This window comes from Cebus imitator, unplaced genomic scaffold, assembly GCF_001604975.1.
Source record: "Cebus imitator isolate Cc_AM_T3 unplaced genomic scaffold, Cebus_imitator-1.0 Scaffold159, whole genome shotgun sequence".
NCBI lineage: Eukaryota > Metazoa > Chordata > Mammalia > Primates > Cebidae > Cebus > Cebus imitator.
The window spans coordinates 4,971,889-4,993,862 of NW_016107474.1; the positions used below are offsets into that span (position 1 = coordinate 4,971,889).

Sequence of the window (21,974 nt, forward strand, 5' to 3'; positions counted from 1 at the left end):
TTTAATGGGTTGTTTTCTTTTTCTTCTTTGTGGAAACAGGGTCTCACTGTTGCTCAGGCTGGTCTTGAACTCCTGGCCTCAAGGTATATACTTGTCTCAGCCTCCCAAGCAGCTGCAACTGCAGACATGTGCCACTGCAGACATGTGCCACTGCACCTGGCAGAACTCTCAGAACTTAGTAAGAAGCAACCTGTTGGGCATGGTGGCTAACGCCTGTGATCCCAGCAACCTAGGAGGCCAAGATAGGAGGATCCCTTGAGGCAAGAGCTCAAGACCAGCTGGGTGACAGAAATAGACCCCTCTCTCTTTTTTTTTTTAATTGAGACAGAGTTTCGCTCTTGTCATCCAGGCTGGAGTGCAGTGGCATGATCCTGACTCACTGCAACCTCCACTTCCTGGCTTTAAGTGATTCTCTTGCCTCAGCCACCCGAGCAGCTGGGATTATAGGTGCCTGCCACCACACCCAGCTAATTTTTGTATTTTTAGTAGAGAGAGTGTTTTGCCATCTTGGGCAGGCTGGTCTCAAACTCCTGGCCTCAGGTGATCGCCCACCTCGGCCTCTCAAAGTTGTGGATTACAGGCGTGAGCCACCGTGCCTGGCCAGAGACACCATCTCTTTAAAAAATGTTTTGAGAATTTTTTTTTTTTTTTTTTTTTTGATACGGAGTCTTGTACAGTCACTCGGCTGAAGTGCAATGGTGCAATCTCAGCTCAATGCAACCTCCGCCTCCCAGGTTCAAGCAATTATCCTGCTTCAGCCTCCCAAGTAGCTAGGATTACAGACACCCACCACCACACTCGGCTAATTTTTTGTATTTTTAGAGAGATGCGGTTTCGCTATGTTGGCCAGGCTAGTCTTGAAATCCTAACCTTGTGATCCACCTGCCTCAGCTTCCCAAAGTGCTGGGATTACAGGGGTGAGCCACCGCGCCTGGCTAGTTTTGAGAATTCTTTATACATTTTGAATATATAAATCCTTCAACAGCTACATGATTTGCAAATATTTTCTCCTAATTTGTGCTTTTCCATTCTCTTCACAGTGTCTCTTAAAGAGAAAATTTTAAGTTTTAATATATTCTAATTCATCAATTTTGTCTTTTATGGATGTTTTTGGCACTGTGTCTCAGAAATCTTTAGCTGATTTAAATCATAAAGTTTGTTTTCTCCTGGAAGTCTTTGTTTTGTGTTTACATTTAGGTCTCCAATCACTTTTGAGTTAATTTGGACTAAGGACTGCGGATGGAGTCAAGGCTCCCTTTTTCTGCAGATGGATGTCGGGTCCGGGAGTCTGCTGAAGAGCATCCTTTCCTCATGGCCCTCCTTCACAACCTGTGTGTGTGTGTGTGTGTGTGAGTCTGCCTGCGGCCTCTTCTGTCCCACTCACCTGTGCAACTTTCCCTTCAGCTGCCCCACAGTGTTGTGATCCTTCTGTTTGGGAAGTGCTAAAATCAGGAACTGCCAATCTTCCAATTTTTTTCTTTTCAAAGTTATTTTAATTACTCTAGTTCTTTCCATATAACTTTCAGAAGCAACTTTTTTTTTTTTTTTTTTGAGACAGAGTCTCACTCTGTTGCCCAGGCTGGAGTGCAGTGGTGTGATCTCAGCACTGCAACCTCTGCCTCCCGGGTTCAAGGATTCCCCCACCACAGCCTCCTGAGTAGCTCGGACTACAGGTGCCTGCCACCACACCTGGCTAATTTTTGTATTTTTAGTAGAGATGGGGTTTCACCATGTTGGCCAGGCTGATCTTGAACTCCTGATCCCGAGTGATCTATCTACCACTGCCTCCCAAAGTGCTGGGATTATGGGCATGAGCCACCATGTCCCGCTAGCTTTCAGAATCAACTTGATTTCTAAAATAGAAAAATATGGCCAGGTGTGATGGCTCATGCCTGTAATCCCAGCACTTTGGAAGGCTGAGAGGGGCAGATCGCTTGAGCTCAGGAATACAAGATCAGCCTGAGCAACATGGTGAAACCCCATCTCCACAAAAGTACAAAAATTAGCTGCGTGTCGTGGCATGTGCCTGTGGTTCCTGCTACTGGGAGGCTACAGTGGGGGAATTACTTAAGCCCAGGAGCTCAAGGCTGTAGTGAGCCAAGATCACGCCACTACACTCCAGCCTGGTGACAGAGCAAGACAATGTCTTAAAAAAAAAAAAAAAAGAAAGAAAAGAAAAGCTATGGGCGGTCAGGTTGTATGAAGTTCCCACACCTTACATTGGATGGACCTGACTTCCAATTTCCTCACCACAAATAACCGGACTAAAGATTGGGAGCAAATCAAAGCCCACTGTGCTATGACCATATGCGAAGACTCCTCTGCGCACAGCACCTTCTTAGGGCACAGTCCCCACCAGTGCCTGAGGACGCCTGACACCGCAATGCAGGGAATGAAGGAAGGAGCACTGCATAATGTCAGCAAACACCCAGGGTCACTAGGACCACTGCTGGGTTCCAGGGCATTCAGAGGGCCCCTATGGTCTTTCCCTGGGCTCTGTCAGGGCTGTACAATGTGGGCCCTAGGAACTCCACGGGTGCCGAGACTCTGGCACTACCACCACACGTGCCAGCAACCTCCACACCTCAGCAGCTGAGGATTTTCCTTACACATTTTTCAAAGAAAAATGCATAACGTGGCAACTGCCTATCTCAACAGTCTCCACAAACAAAGGAGAGGCTTGTCCCTTCAGTGGAAAAAGGATTTGAAGTATTTTGGTGTCGCTACACTCTTCAAAAAATTAGTGAGCTGCACAAATTAGTCATGCCAGATGCTCACACAAGTTTTGTCCAGAGAGCACTCTCCAACGACGCTGGAAGCCAACCTCCATGAGCAGTCAGCACTTGACACACAGGTGGTTCAGAGAGAATGTCCCCGCGCCAGGGTTTATCAGAGCCCTGACTGGGAGCTGAGCACTGCTAGCCGGGACACATTTCCCAGCCTCTCTGGCATTCACATGGGACCAAGAAACTAAATGTGGCCAACAAAATAGAAGTGAAGTGTCTAGAGGCTGCTTTCAGCAATGTTCCTTAAGAGAAAGATTTAGAGCCTCCCTTTCTTCCTCCTGCAGCCTGCTGCCCAGGATGAACACGTGAGGACTGGCATCCTGCCTGCCACCTTGGGCCGGGAGCAGAGGGCCACATCCTAGGGATGTCACAGAGTAGCCAGAGGGGGCGTGTAACCCTAAGGGCACCCTCAGGTTCTGATGGGGCACAGTGACCAGGGTGCGGGGCAGCCTCCTGCTTGCCCTGCTATGAGAGAGGAATGGGCTTCCGGCCATCTCGTTCCTGGTCACCGTGGGTCTCAAACCCAGAAACACAACATTGCTCAACTCTCCTGAGTCTTCATGGTACCCAACTTTGGTGACTGACTCCCAGTACCTGAGCGAGTCAGTTCAGGGAGCATTCCCTGCCCAGACCAAGGAGTTTTCCTCACCATGTGGTGAGTAAGAAGGGGAGCAGCTGGTCTCTGCAGGCACCACGCACCCACCCTGGTTGTGTGTGTGCTGCTCTGCAGGCTGCCTCATCCAGTTCTGCCCCAGACCCCTGAGGAATGCACCATTCACACCTGAACTGACAACTCCAAGCCCTGCCCAAGCCCCGCTCAGGTATGCGCCATTCACACCAGAACTGACAGCCCCAGACCCTGCCGGAGCCCCCTGAGATATGAACCTTTCACACCCAAACTGACAACCCCAGCCCTGCCCGAGCCCTCACCCCTCCCACCTGTAGAGGGCCCGTAGCCAACAACCCCCCACCCCCGAGATGGCCCACCCAGGCCTAGGGCCAGCTTCCTATACAGCACTGGCACAGGACTTTGTACAAGGCACAGCCTTGTCTAGGTAAAGAAAAGAGTCTCCAGGGTAAGTGTTTTCTTCCTACCCTTACAGGAGAGAGGGGAAAAAACTTAGCATCTTACCTCAAAGGAACATTCAACATTTCTGTCATTTTTTGTGTGTGATAATCCCTTCAGGTCTATCTTTTCAACACTCACTGTAAAAGTAAAACAAAAAACAAAAATGAAATAAGGGCTTGAAGTATATACACAATTATTTAGCATTTGATACTTAGCATTTTCCAAATGAGGCTCTCAGTGCCCAGGGCTATTCTGTCACTTCAGTGGCGTCTCACCTAGAACCGGAGCCCAGAGAGGAAGGCGGGCAGCAGCACAGATGCAGGGCACATTTGCAACAGAAAGGAGATTAAAGCAAAGCCACACATGGAAATGGAAGAGCAGGAAAGAGCGCTAGAGCACAGACGCGCGCTTACTGACCGAGCAAAAGCCCAGCTCTAGCTATGACTGAGCATCTGTGCAGCCTCCCGGGTTAACCCTCAAAACTGTGACCAATCTATCCCAAGCTAATGCTCAGTATTTTCAACGGTGACTGTTTTAGACAGTATTTCTCCAAGAACGTGGTCACCTGGGGAGCGTCTCCTGTTCATTTCTTCTTTTTTTTTTTTTTTTGAGACAGAGTCTTATTCTGTCTCAGTGGCTCGATGCAGCCTCTGCCTCCCAGGTTCAAGCGATTCTTGTGCCCCAGCCTCCCAAGTAGCTGGGGTTATAGGCGTGCACCACATCGCCCAGCTGATTTTTGTAATTTTAGAAGACACAGAGTTTCTCCATGTTGGCCAAACTGGTCTCAAACTCCTGACCTCAGGCGATCCACCCATCTCAGCCTCCCAAAGTGCTAGGATTACAGATGTGAGCCACCACGCCTGGCCTTTCTTTTCACCAGAATTCACTCTCATTCTTCTCTGAGAGGGCAAGGTTAAGGAGACCAGAACAGCAGTCCTAGGGGAATCAGGAAGATGGAGAGCACTGTCTCGGGGCAGAACCACGCTGCAGTGACCGAAGCCGCACAGGATGAAGAGAGACGGGGACAAGGGGCCTTACCAGGAGGCCCAGAAGCCATCAGCCTGCTTACTCGTCCCCAGTTTTCCACATAACTTGGTGGGTGTTTTTCTCCTCAAAAATAGGATGATACAATTAGGTTTTAAGCACTTTTTAAATAAGCCCAAATATCTGTTCAAAATAAAACAGCTGCCTATCAAACACTGTGGTTTCCGCCTCAGCTGTATCAAGGCAGGCCTGCCCTGCTGATCCAGCGCTAATGCTTCTCGCTGCCCAACACACCTGGCTCTGCCAGCTCTCACACTTCCCAGGCACCCACAGCCACACACTGCCGCAGCCTTATGCATAACTGGGAGAGACACTTCAGGGCATTCTCCCGCCTTCCTCCACCAGCCTTCACTGGGTCTAGAGGTCACCTGGCTGTGTACGATGGGGATGTCTGCTAATCTGTAGAATCTAACTCTGTCTAATGTGAAATACTCAACATAACTTTTCAGAACTATGAATGTGACACTTCCTGCAGGCACCCAAACACCTCCTGGTCTCCTGCACTAACTTTCTCCAGAGCCCTTTCCACGGACGCCAGTGCTTCCACAGGGTCAGGGCAACTTCAAAAAAACTGTATGGTCAAAAAGCTTTTGGGGGCAGCTGGGCACGGTGGCTCATGCCTGTAATTCCAGCACTTTGGAAAGCCGAGGTAGGCGAATCATGAGGTCAGGAGTTCAAGACCAGCCTGGCCAACATGGTGAAAACCAGCCTCTACTAAAAATACAAAAAATTAGCTGGGCATAGTGGCGGGCACCTGTAATTCCAGCTACTTGGGAGGCTGAGGCAGGAGAATTGCTTGAACCTGGGAGGTGGAGGTTGCAGTGAGCCAAGATCGCGCCATTCACTGCACCCCAGCCTGGGCAAGAGTAAGACTCTGTCTCAAAAAAAAAAAAAAAAAAAAAGTTTTTGTGGAAAGAAAAATCTCAGATACTCCTTGTAAACTGTTAATGTACATTAGAATATTAAGGGCTCTGAGAAGTCCTACAGCACATAATAATTTTTTAAATGATTCCCTATATTTTTTTATCCACACAACTTTCTTCTCCAAACACACGAACCTCCCCTAGATGGAGGACCTGCTCTGTGCACACACCTGGGGACGGTTCTAAGCCTGTACTACCCGAATCACCCATGACAAGTTAATTAACATGGAATAAAATTAAACATGCAACCCCCCCCCCCACCCCGACCCCAGTTTTCTTCCTGAAGAACCACGCTGAGGGTTCTGAAGCCACAGGAGGCTAGTGGCTGCCACGCCGGGCTGTGTGGACACGGGGCTGAGTGCTCCCGGCCAGCGCTGTCTAAACCAACACCTGCCCATCCATGCGCAGCTCTGTGGGCTCCCACCATGCCCCTCATCTGCACATCCTCTGTGGCCACCCCATGACGGCACAGCTGAGGAGTTGTGTCAGACACTACCCTGATCCCAGAGCCAGTGATATTCACTCTCTTGTGTCTCGGCAGAATGAGTCAGCTGGCCCCTGCACTCGCTCCCCAGCGTGTGCCATGAACAGCTGGCCACCCAGGTCACCCTCCAGGTGCTGCGAGTGTAGAACAAGGCAGCGGGTGCTGCGCTTCCAGCAGCACCAGCTCCTCTGCCAGGGACCCTCATGCCTCTTGGGGATGCGGGAGTCCACTCGGTTTAGAGTTCTGTAAGCTTAAAATTGCACCTCACAGGAAGGAATTACTCCAACAAATACAAATGTTTATTTCCTTTCTGGCAAAACAAGCAGCACAGCACATGTAGCGGCTACACAGTCCTGCTGATGTTCGCTCAGTTAACTACGCGCAGTTCCTGCCTGACTTCCTCAGTCAGACTGTCAGCAAATATACAGCTTTCATGTTTTTCCAAAGCAGTATTTCTAAAACTTTCCCACAATGACATCACTCGAATCCATATCTCTTACTTTTTAAAGCAACATATAATGTCAATAAATACAGAAACATGTAGTCAGCATTTTCCCTGGCCACAAACACCAATGTGTACCTCATGTCCCGGGGCTGGGTAATATTAGGGTTTATGAAAAAAGTAAAAAGAACAAACCCCATCTGGACTGAAAGTAGGAAGTGACTCACGCATATCTCATATCTGGACAGGAAAAGGGAAAAGCAGATGAATGGTATTCAGCTGTTTTCAAATAAAAGAGGCATTTTCAACTCTAGGCCCAAAATGCTGGCGTGTCCCTCTGCAGAATGACCAGCATGGGCAGTGGCCACCCCAGCCAGGGCAGCCGTGGGCCCAGGAGGGATGCAACAAGGCTCCCTCTACTTCTGTCTGGGACACCTCTACTCCTACCTTGGATGCTCTGCAGTCTGAAGGCTGAGAGGAGCCTGAGAGAGAGGGAAGGCCAGGTACAAGGAGTGAGGGGTCGGGCGAGTGTGGGGTCTGGGTGACAGGCCTGAGTTAGGTGAGGAAGGATTTAAGCACGCTCTCAACTCTGGAGCCATTAGACATCATAATTCTAAAAACCACAACAAGAAAGAAGGTGTATAGAGCATTGGGATAAATAACTTACGCACGCCGGGCTTAATACCTAGGCGATGGGCTGACAGGTGCGGCAAACCACCATGGTACACATTTACCTACTAACAAACCTGCACATCCTGCACATGTATCCTAGAACTTCAAAGAAAAAAGGCTTAGACATTAACTAGAAAATTACAAATTCTATGCATAACATGATGACAGTTTTGTTTAAAATGGAAATGAAAAACACTCAAATGATGGAAAGTGATGGGAACAGCTGTGTTCGCTGGCGAAGAGAAAGGGTAGCTTTCCCCCACATTTCTGTAATGTGGTTTCGCCATTTCAAAGTGAATACCCATCTGCATGCAGACACCCGTTACAATCCACTTCTCTCCTGCTCCCAGCGCGCCACCTTCCCTCCCTCTGTGGTCAGCCCCACTGCCTTCAGTGGAGCGTAAGCAAATGCCTAGACAAATTCAGGGGCAAACATCACCCCATGACCTGACAGGACAGACCAGAGCCAGAGGGACTATGAAGACAGAATCCACACTGGCCAGAAGGCCTCCGTGAGGAAACTGTCCGGTATGCATGGCAATGCGGCCACAGCACATGGCAGCCAAGGCCATGAGGAGGCTCTCGTGGAGCACAGAGCCCAGTCAGTGCCACGCCCAGGCAGGCCTGTATAGGGACAAACAGGGCTGGGACAGAGAGACCCGAGGCGGGGCCAGCCCTGTGCCCTCCTTCTGAAATGAGAACACAAAGGATGATATACTCTTCCCTTTGGAATGTTTGTCTGTTCAAACCTTTCTTCTTTTGTCATTCCAGGTACACAACAAGCATTTCCCTCAAATATTACAAGTTAGGTCACATAACCTTCGATAAAATGTATAATCGCACAGATTATCATTTTATAATTGAATCAATACCTACACTTAGAAACCAGTACCCTAGTGTAACTGAAAACGCAGGGAAGCTGGAATAAGAAGGTGATGTCAGAAATCAGGCTTCCATTTGGGAGACTGCACCACACCACAGCGTTTGCATCCCAAAGTGCAGTTTCTGGTTTTCACCTTTTACACTTCAATACCTGTACAATCAGATGCCAAGGGCATCTCACCCCTGCTGCTGCCCAGGTGGCAGGAATAACAAGGTTGTGACAGCCTGCAACCTATGGAGAAACTGAGGAGAGAGCCAGCAACCCACCCAAGAAGCAGGTACAGCACGTTTCCTTTTTCAGATACAGAGAAAGTCTTCCGACCAGCAGCATCTCACAGTTAATGTCACAGTTAATGACACATGGGAAGGAGACTAAATTATGCCTCCCAAGAGCTGAGTTCGAATATTCATTTAGTAACTATGGTCAATTTTGCATCTGCTTCCTCTTTTAAAAGGGCCAATAGTTTGTGACCAAATATGAATAAGAACAGGAAATGGCCCCACTCAGTATAAAGATATAAAATCCCCAAGAAATGAGGGGCCGTGCGGGGCATTCATACAGGGCCCAATACCACCGTCGGCACTGCTCCGGTCTTCTTCCTGCTAGTGAGGAACAGCAAAGGGCCCTACAGTGGAGTCCCTGAAATGCAACAGATTTATCTCCAAGGAGCCAATGGCTCCAGAGCCTAAGTGTCCTGCCTCACCTTTGTCACTAACGAGTAAATTATATTATTTAGTTAAGATGTATTTCTGGTTTGTAAGGGACTCAAAAACCTAGCAGCTAAATCTCCCACCATCCTGCTATTTAAACAAGCTAAGACAAGCCATGGATATGACTAAGTTTCCCTTCTGGAGTGCACTGGGTATAGAACCTCTTCACAGGACTCCAAACAGCCTGGGAGAAAGGATGACCGGCATACATGTTCTTTTTTTTTGAGATGGAGTCTCGCTCTGTCACCAGGCTGGAGTGCAGCAGTACGATCTCAGCTCACTGCAACCTCCGCCTCCCAGGTTCAAATGATTCTCCTGCCTCAGCCTCCCAAGAAGCTGGGATCACAGGTGTGCGCCACCACACCCAGCTAATTTTTGTATTTTTACTAGAGACAAGGTTTCACCATATTGGCCAGGCTGTTCTCAAACTCCTGACCTCGTGATTCACCCGTCTCAGCCTCCCAAAGTGCTGGGATTACAGGCGTGAGCCACCATGCCTGGCCCCAGCCACAAGTTCTTACTCCTAACTTTGCTAACCAGTTTCCCACTTGGAATTCTGCCTTAATGACCAAGTGTGATTTCCCAAGTAAAGCAAAACTGAAGGAAAAACCTATGATATTCCTATAAATTAAAAAATAAAAATAAAAAGATTAAAGCTTGAGACAGACACCTCAGCTACTCTGATTTCACCATTACGCGTTATATACATGTATCAAATATCACATGTACCTCCAAAAGATATATGCACAACTATGAGATATCCATATAAAATAAATACATCTTACAAGTTAGATTAAAAAACCAACATATAATTTAAACAAACAAGATCTCAGAGCATGATTAACAGGTCCCAAAGTCAAAACACAGGAAGCCACATCAATTCTGTATCTTACATATCTAATTCTACAATGACTGGGTTGGTAAATCAAACCACAGGACAATCTGCACAATAGTTGTAGATTATTTTGCTGTCTACCAGCAGCTCTCTACATCCTTTAATTAAAAGAAACCAAACATTTTCCCACACAACGTTATCGTACTAACAAGCATTTATAAAATTTTATTTATTTTAGAGATGGGGCCTGGCTACGTTAACCAGGCTGCACTCCAACTCCAGGGCTCCAACAATCCTCCTGCCTCAGCTTCCACGTAGCCAAGACTACAGGCGAAAGCCACTGTGCCCGGCCTAACGAACACTTTAAATTCACTGACTGAAATGCAAGTAGCACTATGCTTTTATATTGACAATACCCAGGCTGGAGTGAAGTGGCACAATCTCGGCTCACTGCAACCTCCACCTCCTGAGTTCAAGTGATTCTTGTGCCTCAGCCTCCTAAGTAGCTGGGATTACAGGTGCCCACCACCATGCCTGGCTAATTTTTGCATTTTTAGTAGAGACAGGGTTTCACCATGTTGGCCAGGCTGCTCTTGAAATTCTGACCTCAAGTGATCCACCCATCTTGGCTCCTAAAGTGCTGGGATTAGAGGCATGAGCTACCGTGCCCAGCCAATTCTAAAGTTTTAGACAAAGAGATGAGACGTTTTATAAAACAGAATTTGCAATGTTTCAGGAAGGCACTAAACAGGGGAGTATCCAGAGGACACTGGCTACATCCCGGACTATGCGTAAACCGATTCCTCCGGCCAGCTTTCTGGCTGGAGGACCAAAAACAGGAGCCTCTGGGAATTGGAAGCACAGAAGGATAGCAGTGAGGGAAGATTCCAGGGAACGCCTGTCATTTTCTTTTTGACAGAGTCTCACTCTGTCACCCAGGCTAAAGTGCAGAGGCATGATCTTGGCTCACTGCAGTCTCGATCTCCTGGGCTCAAGTGATCCACCCACCTCAGCCTCCTGAGTAGTGGCACCTACAGGCATGCAGCACCATGCCCAGTCAATTTTTGTATTTTTTTTATAAAGACAGGGTTTTGCCATGTCACCCAGGCTGGTCTGGAACTGCTGGGCTCAAGTGATCTGCCTGTCTTGGCCTCCCAAAGTGCTGGGATTATAGTCCTGCACCTTCATGCCCGGCCCTGCCCTTCAGTTCCAAATGAAAGCACAGAAATACTCTCTAAAGTCAGTCTTCTATCAGCTATGATATATATGTGACTGTTCCCATACACTTTTATATAAATGCTCAAGCTGATTACTTAGTCACATTTATTATCTTAATTTCAAATCGCAGAAAATATGCTTCATCTTTTCCTGGTTTTGTCTTGGGGTCAGAAGATTTATGTACAAAAATCTTTTATTAAGTCCATTTCTTTGTCTTTGCTTTTATTTCCCATTCATATATATATATATATATTTTTTTTTTTCTTTAGAGACGGGGTCTCTCTATGTTACCCAGGCTGAAGTGAAGTAGCTATTCACAGGCGAGATCCCACTACTGATCAGCATGGGAGTTTTCACCTGCTCCATTTCCGACCTGGGTGGGTTCACCCCTCCTTAGGCAACCTGGTGGTATCCTGCTCTCGGGAGGTCACCATATTGATGCCAAACTTAGTGCGGACACCCGATCAGAATTGCGCACTACAGCCCAGAACTCCTGGGCTCAAGCAATCCTCCCGTCTCAGCCTCCCGAGTAGCTGGGACTACAGGCATATGCCTCTGCGCCCAGCCTCCCATTCATATTTGTTGTTTAACTCTGATTTGTTCTATTGGATTCAACTTTGAAAGGCAACACAAAACTCCTCTCCAACATAAACATACCGGTGTTACTCCATTTGTGCCTCCAGAAGAAGAACACAAAACAAAATCTGAACTAGAACTCTGAGTTTAGCAAATAAAGTTAGGGGCCTTATAGTAGGAAAAGACGTTTTTCTTAAAGGTACGACTGAGAACTCTGAGATTAAAAATAATCCATCAATAAATAACCATGTATTCTAATGCATTAAAAAGGCATTCTTAGAGAAAGCTGTTAGGGTTTTCCTCTTACTTTTTTGGGGCCAACCTATGTTTCAGGAAAACTGAACTAAAGATCATCTATGAAAATGCAGTGTTGAGGAATTCTGGATCCAGGTAAGAGGGAGCAGCAATGCAAACCCCTGGGAGGGAGACGTCCCTCTCTGATATGGGGGGGCTGTCATTCCAGGTGGGGTCACACCTCCTCACTGCCTTTTCTTCTCTCTGTCCTCCCAGGAAGATGGGCATGGTCACAGAAGTGCACAGCAGAGAGAGCTAAAGCCCCAGCTTTCTGGCTGGAGGACCAAAAACGGGAGCCCCTGGGAATTGGAAGTATAGAAGGATAGCAGTGAGGGAAGATTCCAGGGAAGCAACCCCATAACGTTGCTGATGCATTCCTGGGTTCACCCCAGGGCTGCACATATAAGAATCTGAACTGGAGAACACACCTCCACCAGAGTCTCAAGGCTGGACGGCAAGCAACGTCCCTGAAGAACGAGGCTAAACAGCACTGCCAAAGCTCAGAGAACGGAGCTGACCACAGCCACATCCCACAGAAGGCTGCACAGAGCTGCTGCCGGAACCCAACCAGGTCGACTGCTCCAAACCAAAAACATCAACATTCTCTGTGGGACTAAAGATGAGTCAGAGTCTTGTATCATGCTATTCAAGAAAATCAGCAGATCCCAACACTGAGATGACACAGATGCTAGAACTATGAAAGACACCGAAGCAGCTACATCACAATGCCCCAACAGGGAGAGGCAAACACTCTTGAGATGCAGACAGAGAGAAAGCCTGTGTAAATTCAGATGGAAAGAACCCAATGGAAATTCAGAAAAAAAATACTAAAACTTCAGAGGTGGGACAATGGCTGAAAACGGCCTAAATCTGGTGAAATACATTGGCGCATGCATAAGAGGCTCAATGAGCTTATCCAAACAAGGTTAAGCCCAAAGAAATCAACACCCATACACAGCATAAACAAAATGCTAAAAGCTAAAGACAAAAAAAAAATCTTGAAAGCAATCAAAAACAACACATTACCTCATAGGAGAAAATCACTGAAATGACTGAGAATTTCTGATCAGAAACCATGAAGGCCAGAAGAAAGTAGAATCATAAAGTACGTAAGGTAAATAACTACCAACTATAATTCTACATCCAGTCAAAGTGAAATAAGACATCCTCAGATGAAGGAAAACTGAGAGGACTGTTTGTCAGCAGGCCTGCTCTGAAAGAATTGCTAAAGAGAGTTCTTCAAACAGAAGGAAAATGGACTGGAAGGAAACCTGGACCATCAGGGCTGAAAGAAAAGCAAGAGAAATGTGAAATATCTGGGTAATATAATAGTCTATTCTGCTTTTGAGTTGTTCAAAATAGCTTTGCTGGTTGAAAACAAAAATCATTAACATGGTCTGAAACAGCTTTCGATGCACACGGATATAATTCCTAAGACAACTGTAACAGGAAGGGCAGAGGCCCGGATGCTGGTCAGGTTTCTACCTCCCACCGGCACTGGTAAGCAGGTTCCAGGCAGACTGGGTCACTGATGGCTCTACAAAAGATTCAATGAGAAAACATTGCTGCTTCCAAGAAACCTAATTTTTTTTTAAAGTGGGTAGCTTTTCTATCAATGCAGGAATTGTCAAGTGAGCCTTTTATCTGCTATCAAGGTAAGTAAACTGAGTTGGAATCAGTAAATTTAACAGATGCTGACAGTGGCCAGGCATGGTGGCTCACACCTGTGATCCCAGCACTTTGAGAGGCCAAGGCAGAAGAACTGCTTAAGCTGAGAAGTTAGAGACCAGCCTGGGCAACACAGCGAGACCCCGTTTCTACCAGAAATTTAAAAAATTAGTTGGGCGTGGTGGTGCACACCTGTAGCCCCAGCTACTCGGGAGGCCAAGGTTGCCGGATCCCTTAAGTCCAGGAGTTCAAGGATGCAATCAGCAGTGATCATATCATCGCACTGTAGCCTGGCTGACAGAGTGATATTGTCTCGAAAACAAAAAAGCCGGAAGCTGTAGTTCATGCCTGTCACTTTGGGAGACTGAGACAGGCAGACCACTTGAGGCCAGGAGTTTGAGACCAGCCTGGCCAACATGGCAAAACCTGACCTCTACTAGAGCTACAAAAATTAACTGGGTGTGGTTGCTCATGCCTGTAGTCCCAGCTCCTCAGGAGGTGGAGGCATGAGAATAGCCTGAACCTGGGAAGTGGAGATTGCACTGAGCTGAGACTGCATACTGCACTCCAACCTGGGTGACAGAGTAAAACTCTATCTCACCAAAAAAAAAAAAAAAAAAAAAAAGAGAAGGAAAAAACTAGAAAGGGCCCTGTGGTGCTAGACTGTCACTGAGAAGGCCTGGGAGCAGCCCACTCCATTAGCAGGGTGCACATACAGCATCAGATTTTGTTTTCTAAAACCCATTTTCCATTAAACTGTTGATTTCACTAGGGAAGATAAAGCCAAGCCTTAAACATCTTGTTATGCCAGAAAGCAAAGACGTGCTCATAGAATGACGGGACATATTAAAAAGACACAAAATACCAGTTTTCGGGGGCTCCCCCCAGCCAAATTTAGTACAGCTTTAACATCAGAATAAATAATGACAGTAATGGATTATAACTCACTGAATAAAACAGGAAACAATGATTCAATACACACTTAAATGATTAAGCTAAAAGTCTGATAAGAAACATCCTACTTATCTAGTTAGAAAGTAATTTTTACACAGCAGAATCCTGGAAGACAGCATGAAAATTAATAAAGTGACTGTCATTGGTAAAGGAACAAATTGAGAGCTTGTACCATCCGACAGGACGCAGTGAGAGCAGCGTAGCATGTTCCTTGCAAAGATGTACAGCCTGAATCTAGTCATGAGAAGCATCAAACAAACCCAGATTGAGGGACAGTCGGCAGATCAGTGGTTCATAATTTTCTAAAGTATCCAGGTCATGAAAGACAAGGAAAGACGGAGGAGATGCTACTGAAGGATATGAAGGAGGCCAGATGCACCCTGGGATTCAGAACTTGATACTTTGGCTATAAAAGGCATTACTGAGACAATGGGTGGAACGGGAATAAGCCTGAGAATTAGAGGGTGGTGACATGTCAATGCCAACCTCCTGATCCCGATGGCTGTGCTGTGGTGACATAAGAGAAAGCCACTGTTTGCAGAAAACACATGGTCAAGATTTGGGGGTACTGGGGGATCAGATCCACAATTTGCTCTCAATGTTTCAGGAAAGCTCTTTTTATTGTAGTTAAAACTTTTCCGTCAACTTTTTATTTTGTTTTTCAAAATGAACTATTTTTTAAGACAGAGATATATTCCCTCAGTGTGTACCATCAGTAGAAAGGCATCATCTGCCAGTGCTTATTTTTTTTTTTTTTGTTAGAGAGGTTGAATTTATATTTTTTCAAGTTAATTATGATTGCTGTGTCATCTTCCTGTATTTTATTTTTACTCTGAAAGATCATAATCCATTCTTCCAAATCGTCAGGAATTACTTGGTATAGGTTTCAACAGGCCACCATGTCATCAAACATCCTTTGAAGTGTTCTTTGATATTTTATTACCAGACAGTCCTTCAAGCCACGGTGTGTGGGCTCAGCCACTACGACTATGTGATGACATGCTAACCTGAGAAACACACATGCTGACCATCTGGCCAAAAACTGAAGACGAGGGCAAAACCGGAGCACATCACAAACATTCTTCCAGGACAGGGTTGTACCATCTCTTCTGATGTCAAATCTTTTTTTTTTTTTTTTTTTTTTTTTTCAGATAGAATCTCGCTCTGTAGCCCAAGCTATAGTGCAGTGGTGTGATCTTGGCCCACTGCAACCTCCGCCTCCCAGGTCCTGGTTCAAGCAATTCTCCTACCTCAGCCTCCCAAGTAGCTGGGGTTACAGGCACGAGCCACCATGCCCAGCTAATTTTTGTATTTTTTTTTTTAGTAGAGATGGGGTTTCACCATGTTGGCCAGTCTGGTCTTGAACTCCTGACCTCATGATCCATCCGCCTCGGCCTCCCAAAGTGCTGGGATTACAGGCGTGATGTCAAATCTTAAAGTAAACTAAATAATGATTGTTGAAGAAAACATTCCTTCTCATTAAAAAAGGTTCTATCTAATTACTGATACTGTTGGGAAATCAACCTATTTTACCTTATTTTTCTAGGTCCTATCATCTTCCTGATCAATTTTAAAATATTTTAAAAATATTTTTAGGTACTGCTTAATCTAAACATCAACAGTATTTTTCTTAAATTTCAAACAATTTTGACCGGGCACAGTGGCTCACGACTGTAATCCCAGCACTTTCGGAGGCTGAAGTTAGTGGATCACCTGAGGTCAGGAGTTCAAGACCAGCCTGGCCAACATGGTGAAACTCTCTCTATTAAAAATACAAAAATTAACAGGGTGTGGTGGTGCGCGCCTGTATTCCCAGCTACTCGGGCAGCTGAGGCAAGGGAATCCCTTGAACCCAGGAGGTGGAGGTTGCAGTGAGCTGAGATTGTACCACCGCACTCAACCAGCCTGAGCAACAGAGGGAGACTGTGTCTCAAAACAAACAAGGCTGGGTATGGTGGATCACCGAGATCAGGAGGTCAAGAACAGCCTGACTAACATGATGAAACCCCGTCTCTATTAAAAATGCAAAAATTAGCCGGGTATGATAGTGTGTGGCTATAGTCCCAGCTACTTGGGAGGCTGAGGCAGGAAAATCGTTTGATCTCAGGAGACAGAGGCTGCAGTGAGCTGAGATCACTCCACTGCATTCCAGCCTAGACAACAAGAGCAAAACTCCATCTCAAAAACAAACAAAACCAATGTAAATAAGAGAGGTTGTCAAACTATTATTCCCCAGACCAAACTGGCCTGTTCTTGTACAGTCTGAGTAAGAATAGCTTTTACATTCATAAAGAGTTATTTTAAGGCTGGGCGCGGTGGCTCACACCTGTAATCCCATAACTTTGGGAGGCCAAGGTGGGTGGATCATCTGAGGTCAGGAGTTCAAGACCAGCCTGAGCAACATGATGAAACCCCATATCTACTAAAAATACAAAATTAGCCAAGAGTGGTGGCGTGTGCCTCCTGTAGTCCCAGCTACTTCGGTGGCTGAGGGAGAATAATCACGAACCAGGGAGGCGGAGGTTGCAGCGAGCTGAGGTTGTGCCACTGCACTCAGCCTGGGCAACAAGAATGGCAAAACTCCATTTCAAAAAAAAAAGTTCTTAAAAAAAAAAATTGAAAAACTGGCCAGGCGCAGTGGCTCACGCCTGTAATCCCAGCACTTTGGGAGACTGAGGCAGGTGGACCACTTGAGGTCGGAAGCTTGAGACCAGCCTGGCCAACATGGCAAAACCCTGTCTCTACTAAAAATACAAATATTAGCTGGGTGTGGTGGCATGCACCTGTAATCTCAGCTACTCAAGAGGCTGAGGTTAGAGAATTGCTTGAACCCAAGAGAAGGAGGTTACGGTGAGCCGAGCTGTGCCACTGCACTCCAGCCTGGGCGACGGAGGGAAGAATCCATCTCAAAAAAAAAAAAAAAAAAATTATGAGACGGGGACTATACGTGACCCACAAATACAAAAACATGAATTACCTGGCTCTTTACAGAAACAATTTGCCAGCTCCTGAATCAGAGTATCAGTGGAAATGCTGACAACAAACTCTACCTTTTGAGAAAATGAGATGATGAAAAAGTGGCTTTGTTTTCCTTGGTTTATAGCCGAGGTCAGCAAGCTAACACTCTTTATTTATTTATTTATTTTTTGAGATGAAGTCTCACTCTGTTGCCCAGACTGGAGTGCAGCGGTGTGATATCTGCTCACTGCAGCCTCCGCCTCCCAGGTTCAAGCGATTCTCCTGTCTCAACCTCCCGATTAGCTGGGATTAAGGGCATGTGCCACCATGCCTGGCTAGTTTTTTTGTATTTTTAGTAGAGATGGAGTTTTGCTATGTTGGTCAGGCTGGTCTCAAACTCCTGACCTCAGGTGATCCACCTGCCTCAGCCTCCTGAAGTGCTGGGATTACAGGTGTGAGCCACCATGTCTGGCCAGCAAACTGACATTCTATATGGGAAGAATTTTCCATTCAAAATACATATAATGTTATCTAAGACTCAAGAGGAAGACAGAATTCTGCTAGTAGACAAGGAAAAGACATTCCAGTAAAGCTCTTTTGGGGCAGAGCCTTATAAAAAACATACATATGAGAAGAAACAGACCTGACCCCTCCACCCACACATATTTTTGGGCCTGGGGAACAAAGCGGGCAGCCTGGAGACCTGCCAGACTGCAAAGGGCCTATGTGAAAACTGCGAGGGGGTCAGGTGTTTTGCTTTAATTTGAGGCAAAATTTACATAGAGCAAAATGCAGAGATCTGAAGTGTATAATTTAATGAGTTTGGGTAAATTTATACGCCCATGTGATCACTAACCCTTGATAATCAATATGGAGTGCTTTTAATTCTCTAAAAAGTCTTGAACATCATATAAATAGGATCATACATGGGTCCTGTTTTCATTCAACATTGTATTTTTGAGATTCAACTATGTGGTTACACATATTAGTTTTGAAATGACTGAGTTATCTTCCATTGTATAAATGTACCATAGTTTGTTTATCCATTCTCCTATTCATGGACATCTGGGTTGTTTCCAGTTCAGGGCTATTCTGCATAAGCTGCCACAAGCCTTCACCCATAAGCACTGTTGTGGATGGATACTTTCATTTCTTTGAGATAAATTCCCTAGGACAAGAACTGCAGGAATATAAGATACATTTATAACTTCATAAAAAATGCCAAATTGTTTTCTTAATGTTTGTACCATTTTATTCTCCTATCAGCTGTGGATGAAAGCTCCAGCTGCTTCTGATCCTAACATTTGCTTTTCTGCCCTTTTGTCTTTCATCACCTTGATGAATATAAATGACACTCGACTGTGGCTTTGATGTGCATTTCCCTGATGACTAATGACTTGAATCATGGCATCCCTGGACAATCTGTGTGTATAAGCATGCAAGTATGTGTTTCTCTGGAGTTAACTGCCTTTCTTTTTTCTGTTGGTCGAAAAACCCTAATTGCACTAATATTATCTGTAATCTGCTTAGAATGCACACCATTCTTCTACAGGAAGATCATCTTCTTAATAGTCATTAACTTCTTCCATTTCCATATACAGGTTGTAGTCATAATCGGAAAATGTGAAATCCAAAATGCTCCCAAATCTGAAACATTTTGAGTTATTTTTAATGAAAACAACCTGGCTTTCCACAGTCCTCTGGCACACAGTGTTGCAAATGGCAAGTCTGGAATTAGCCTGACTCTGGTCTCTTCGCAGGTAAAATCTGTTTTGTTGTTCTCCTTTGAAAACGTGTAAGATCATTTCTTGATCCCTTATCAAAAAAGACAACAGTGCGTCTCGACATGGGTGTTTTGAATTCACCTCTCTCAGTACTGTCTGCCCTTTTGTGTGAAGACTCACAGGCGTTTTCTTTCCATGCGTACTTAAAGTGCTCCTTCCTTTCATCTTCGTTTCCAAACACCCTGCGTTTCAGAGGCTGAGCTTAGCTGCCGGTCTGCGCAACTCACCTTCTCTCTACCTTGTTCCTACATGTTCTGGAACACCTGCCAATCCTCAAACACTACTTAATGTTTTGCTCTGGTGGTCACTTTTACATCCCAACAACTCTTACTTGGTCTTCATTTTTTTTTTTCCGTGGCCCTCAGCTTTCATTTTACAAACACAAGATCCTCTCAGCCCTCCAGAGAATGTTAATTGGAGCTTCCCTAAGAAGGATGCTTATCAAAAAGATCAGCCTCAGTTCCCTGAATTATCTGTGTACTTTGCAGTGGTCTAAATGCTTTGCCACAGTTCTTTACCTTTCATCACACTGAAACCCACCCTGTAGCTGGCTCACGGTGGTGGAGACTTTCCTATCCCTGAATTCGGGGGTGTGTCATGAGACTCACTGTGGACACCACAAAAAGGCAGAAGTGACCATGTACCGGCCCAAGCTCAGCCTCACGTGTCCTCATGGCTCCCATGTGCCCTTGGTCACCAGTTCAAGGAGTATGAGGCAGAGACTCCCCAGCCACTACGGCCTTAACAGTCACCCAGCAGAGCCCAGCTGACACCAGCCAGCCCACGCCTCCATGAGGAAGGTGCTCATCTCCGATGCTCCTGAGCTCTGCTGCTGGGCTGTTACACAGCTGTAGCTGACCAACACATCCCAGGCATCTCTTAACCCTGCTGTGGTCTGAGTGTCTTTACAAGCTTCCTTAAATCCCTTCTCTAGAACAAAGCCTCATAAAAATAACTGGGCACACTTTAATGTTCATATGCTTAAAACTCCAAAGAGAAGTACGAAGGGATGGATGCTGGGCAGAGAGTGTGAGGGGGAGGGCACCACAGTTTCTGGGCTCCTTGGCTGTCTGTCCATGATCACAAGGGAGGACAGAGGAGCACGCAGCAAGCCACCGCAAAGGTGCAGAGAGAGCAGCGACAGACCTGCACTGACTCAGCAGCACCACCAAGAGGAGAGCAAACCCCAAACCCCCTCTCTTTAGGTTGACAGAGACCTAGAGAAGAAAAGAGTACTTTTCTGCGAAATGTCTTTAATTTGCTTTCAAGGTATCTCTATCAAGTGATTTAATCTACATTCCAAACAAAAAAACCATTTCAATAATTACCAAAATTATGCTTTAAAAATCATAGTAAAGGGAATATCATTTATGATACAGGGGAGAGTTTAAAAAATGACCCAGGATAAGCTGGATATGGGGGCTCACACTTATGATCCCAGCACTTTGGGTGGATGGCTTGAGCCCAGGAGTTCAGGAATAGTGTGAGCAATATGGCAAAACCCCATCTCTATGAAAAGTAAGAAAATTAGCTGGGTGTGGTGGTGTGTGCCTGTCTCAGTTACTCAGGAGGCTGAGGCAGAAGGATTGTTTAAGCCCCAGAGGTGGAGGGTGCAGTGAGCTGAGATTAAGCCACCGCACTACAGCCTGGGCAACAGAGTGAGACCCTTCCTCAAAAAAATAAAAATAAAAAACAAATTTAAAGAACAGGATTAGGCCAGGCGCGGTGGCTCAAGCCTGTAATCCCAGCACTTAGGGAGGCCGAGGCGGGTGGATCACGAGGTCAAGAGATCGAGACCATCCTGGTCAACACGGTGAAACCCCGTCTCTACTAAAAATACAAAAAATTAGCTGGGCATGGTGGCACGTGCCTGTAATCCCAGCTACTCAGGAGGCTGAGGCAGGAGAATTGCCTGAACCCAGGAGGCGGAGGCTGCGGTGAGCCGAGATCGCACCATTGCACTCCAGCCTGGGTAACAAGAGCGAAACTCCGTCTCAAAAAAAAAAAAAAAGAACAGGATTGTTTTCTAGCAGACACCCCTTCTAAGTCCCATACAACTCAATGTCCTCACACCTGAACTAACAGCTGTACCACAATCACACTGCAGATAATTCCTGCTTTAAAATTTTACCAAAAGCCAGTTTTCATTTAAAAATTGGAAAACTGTATTCTTAAGTCACAGTTGAGTAATAATTTTCCTAAAACATCAACTTTCTCAATTTCATTTACTTGTCTCTGTTAATGGGATAACTTTTAGAAGCATTATTTCTTTTAGCTATTGTTAGAATCTGAATATTCACTATCACACCAATTAAACTGCGCCTTCTTCCCTACATCTTTTTAGGACATATCATGTTATACTTAAGAACTCTGGGAAAAAATGTATTTACAAAACAAAACACCCCTCTGAAGTCACTGCAGAGTAGCAAGAGCAGGCAGAACCTGGAGGAAGGCTGTAGAACATGAGAGGGTGCAGGTTTGTGCTTTTCACCTCAGGGCAGGCCCAGTCAGTGCCCTCATCAGTGCCCAGCCCTGGGAACAGGGCATAGGGCTGGGTTGAGGGCAGCTGGACACCAAAGGGAGGGTCCCAGACAAAGCTCAGGCTCTGCACGTGCCCCACACACCTGCTGCCCCAGCCATGGGTGGAGGCCAACTCCATGCAGCTGGTGTACTA

General features: G+C 46.0%; 1 protein-coding gene across 2 annotated transcripts in view; it reads right to left on the minus strand.

Annotated features, from left to right (window-relative positions):
- ZCCHC14 (zinc finger CCHC-type containing 14) overlaps positions 1–21,974 on the minus strand; it is an 80,397-nt gene that overhangs the window by 22,858 nt on the left and 35,565 nt on the right. For both annotated transcript variants that reach the window (XM_017543674.2, XM_017543673.2), the window contains exon 3: positions 3,919–3,992. In XM_017543674.2, coding sequence (XP_017399163.1) covers positions 3,919–3,992 — 74 coding nt within the window. The remainder of the gene's footprint in view (positions 1–3,918; positions 3,993–21,974) is intronic.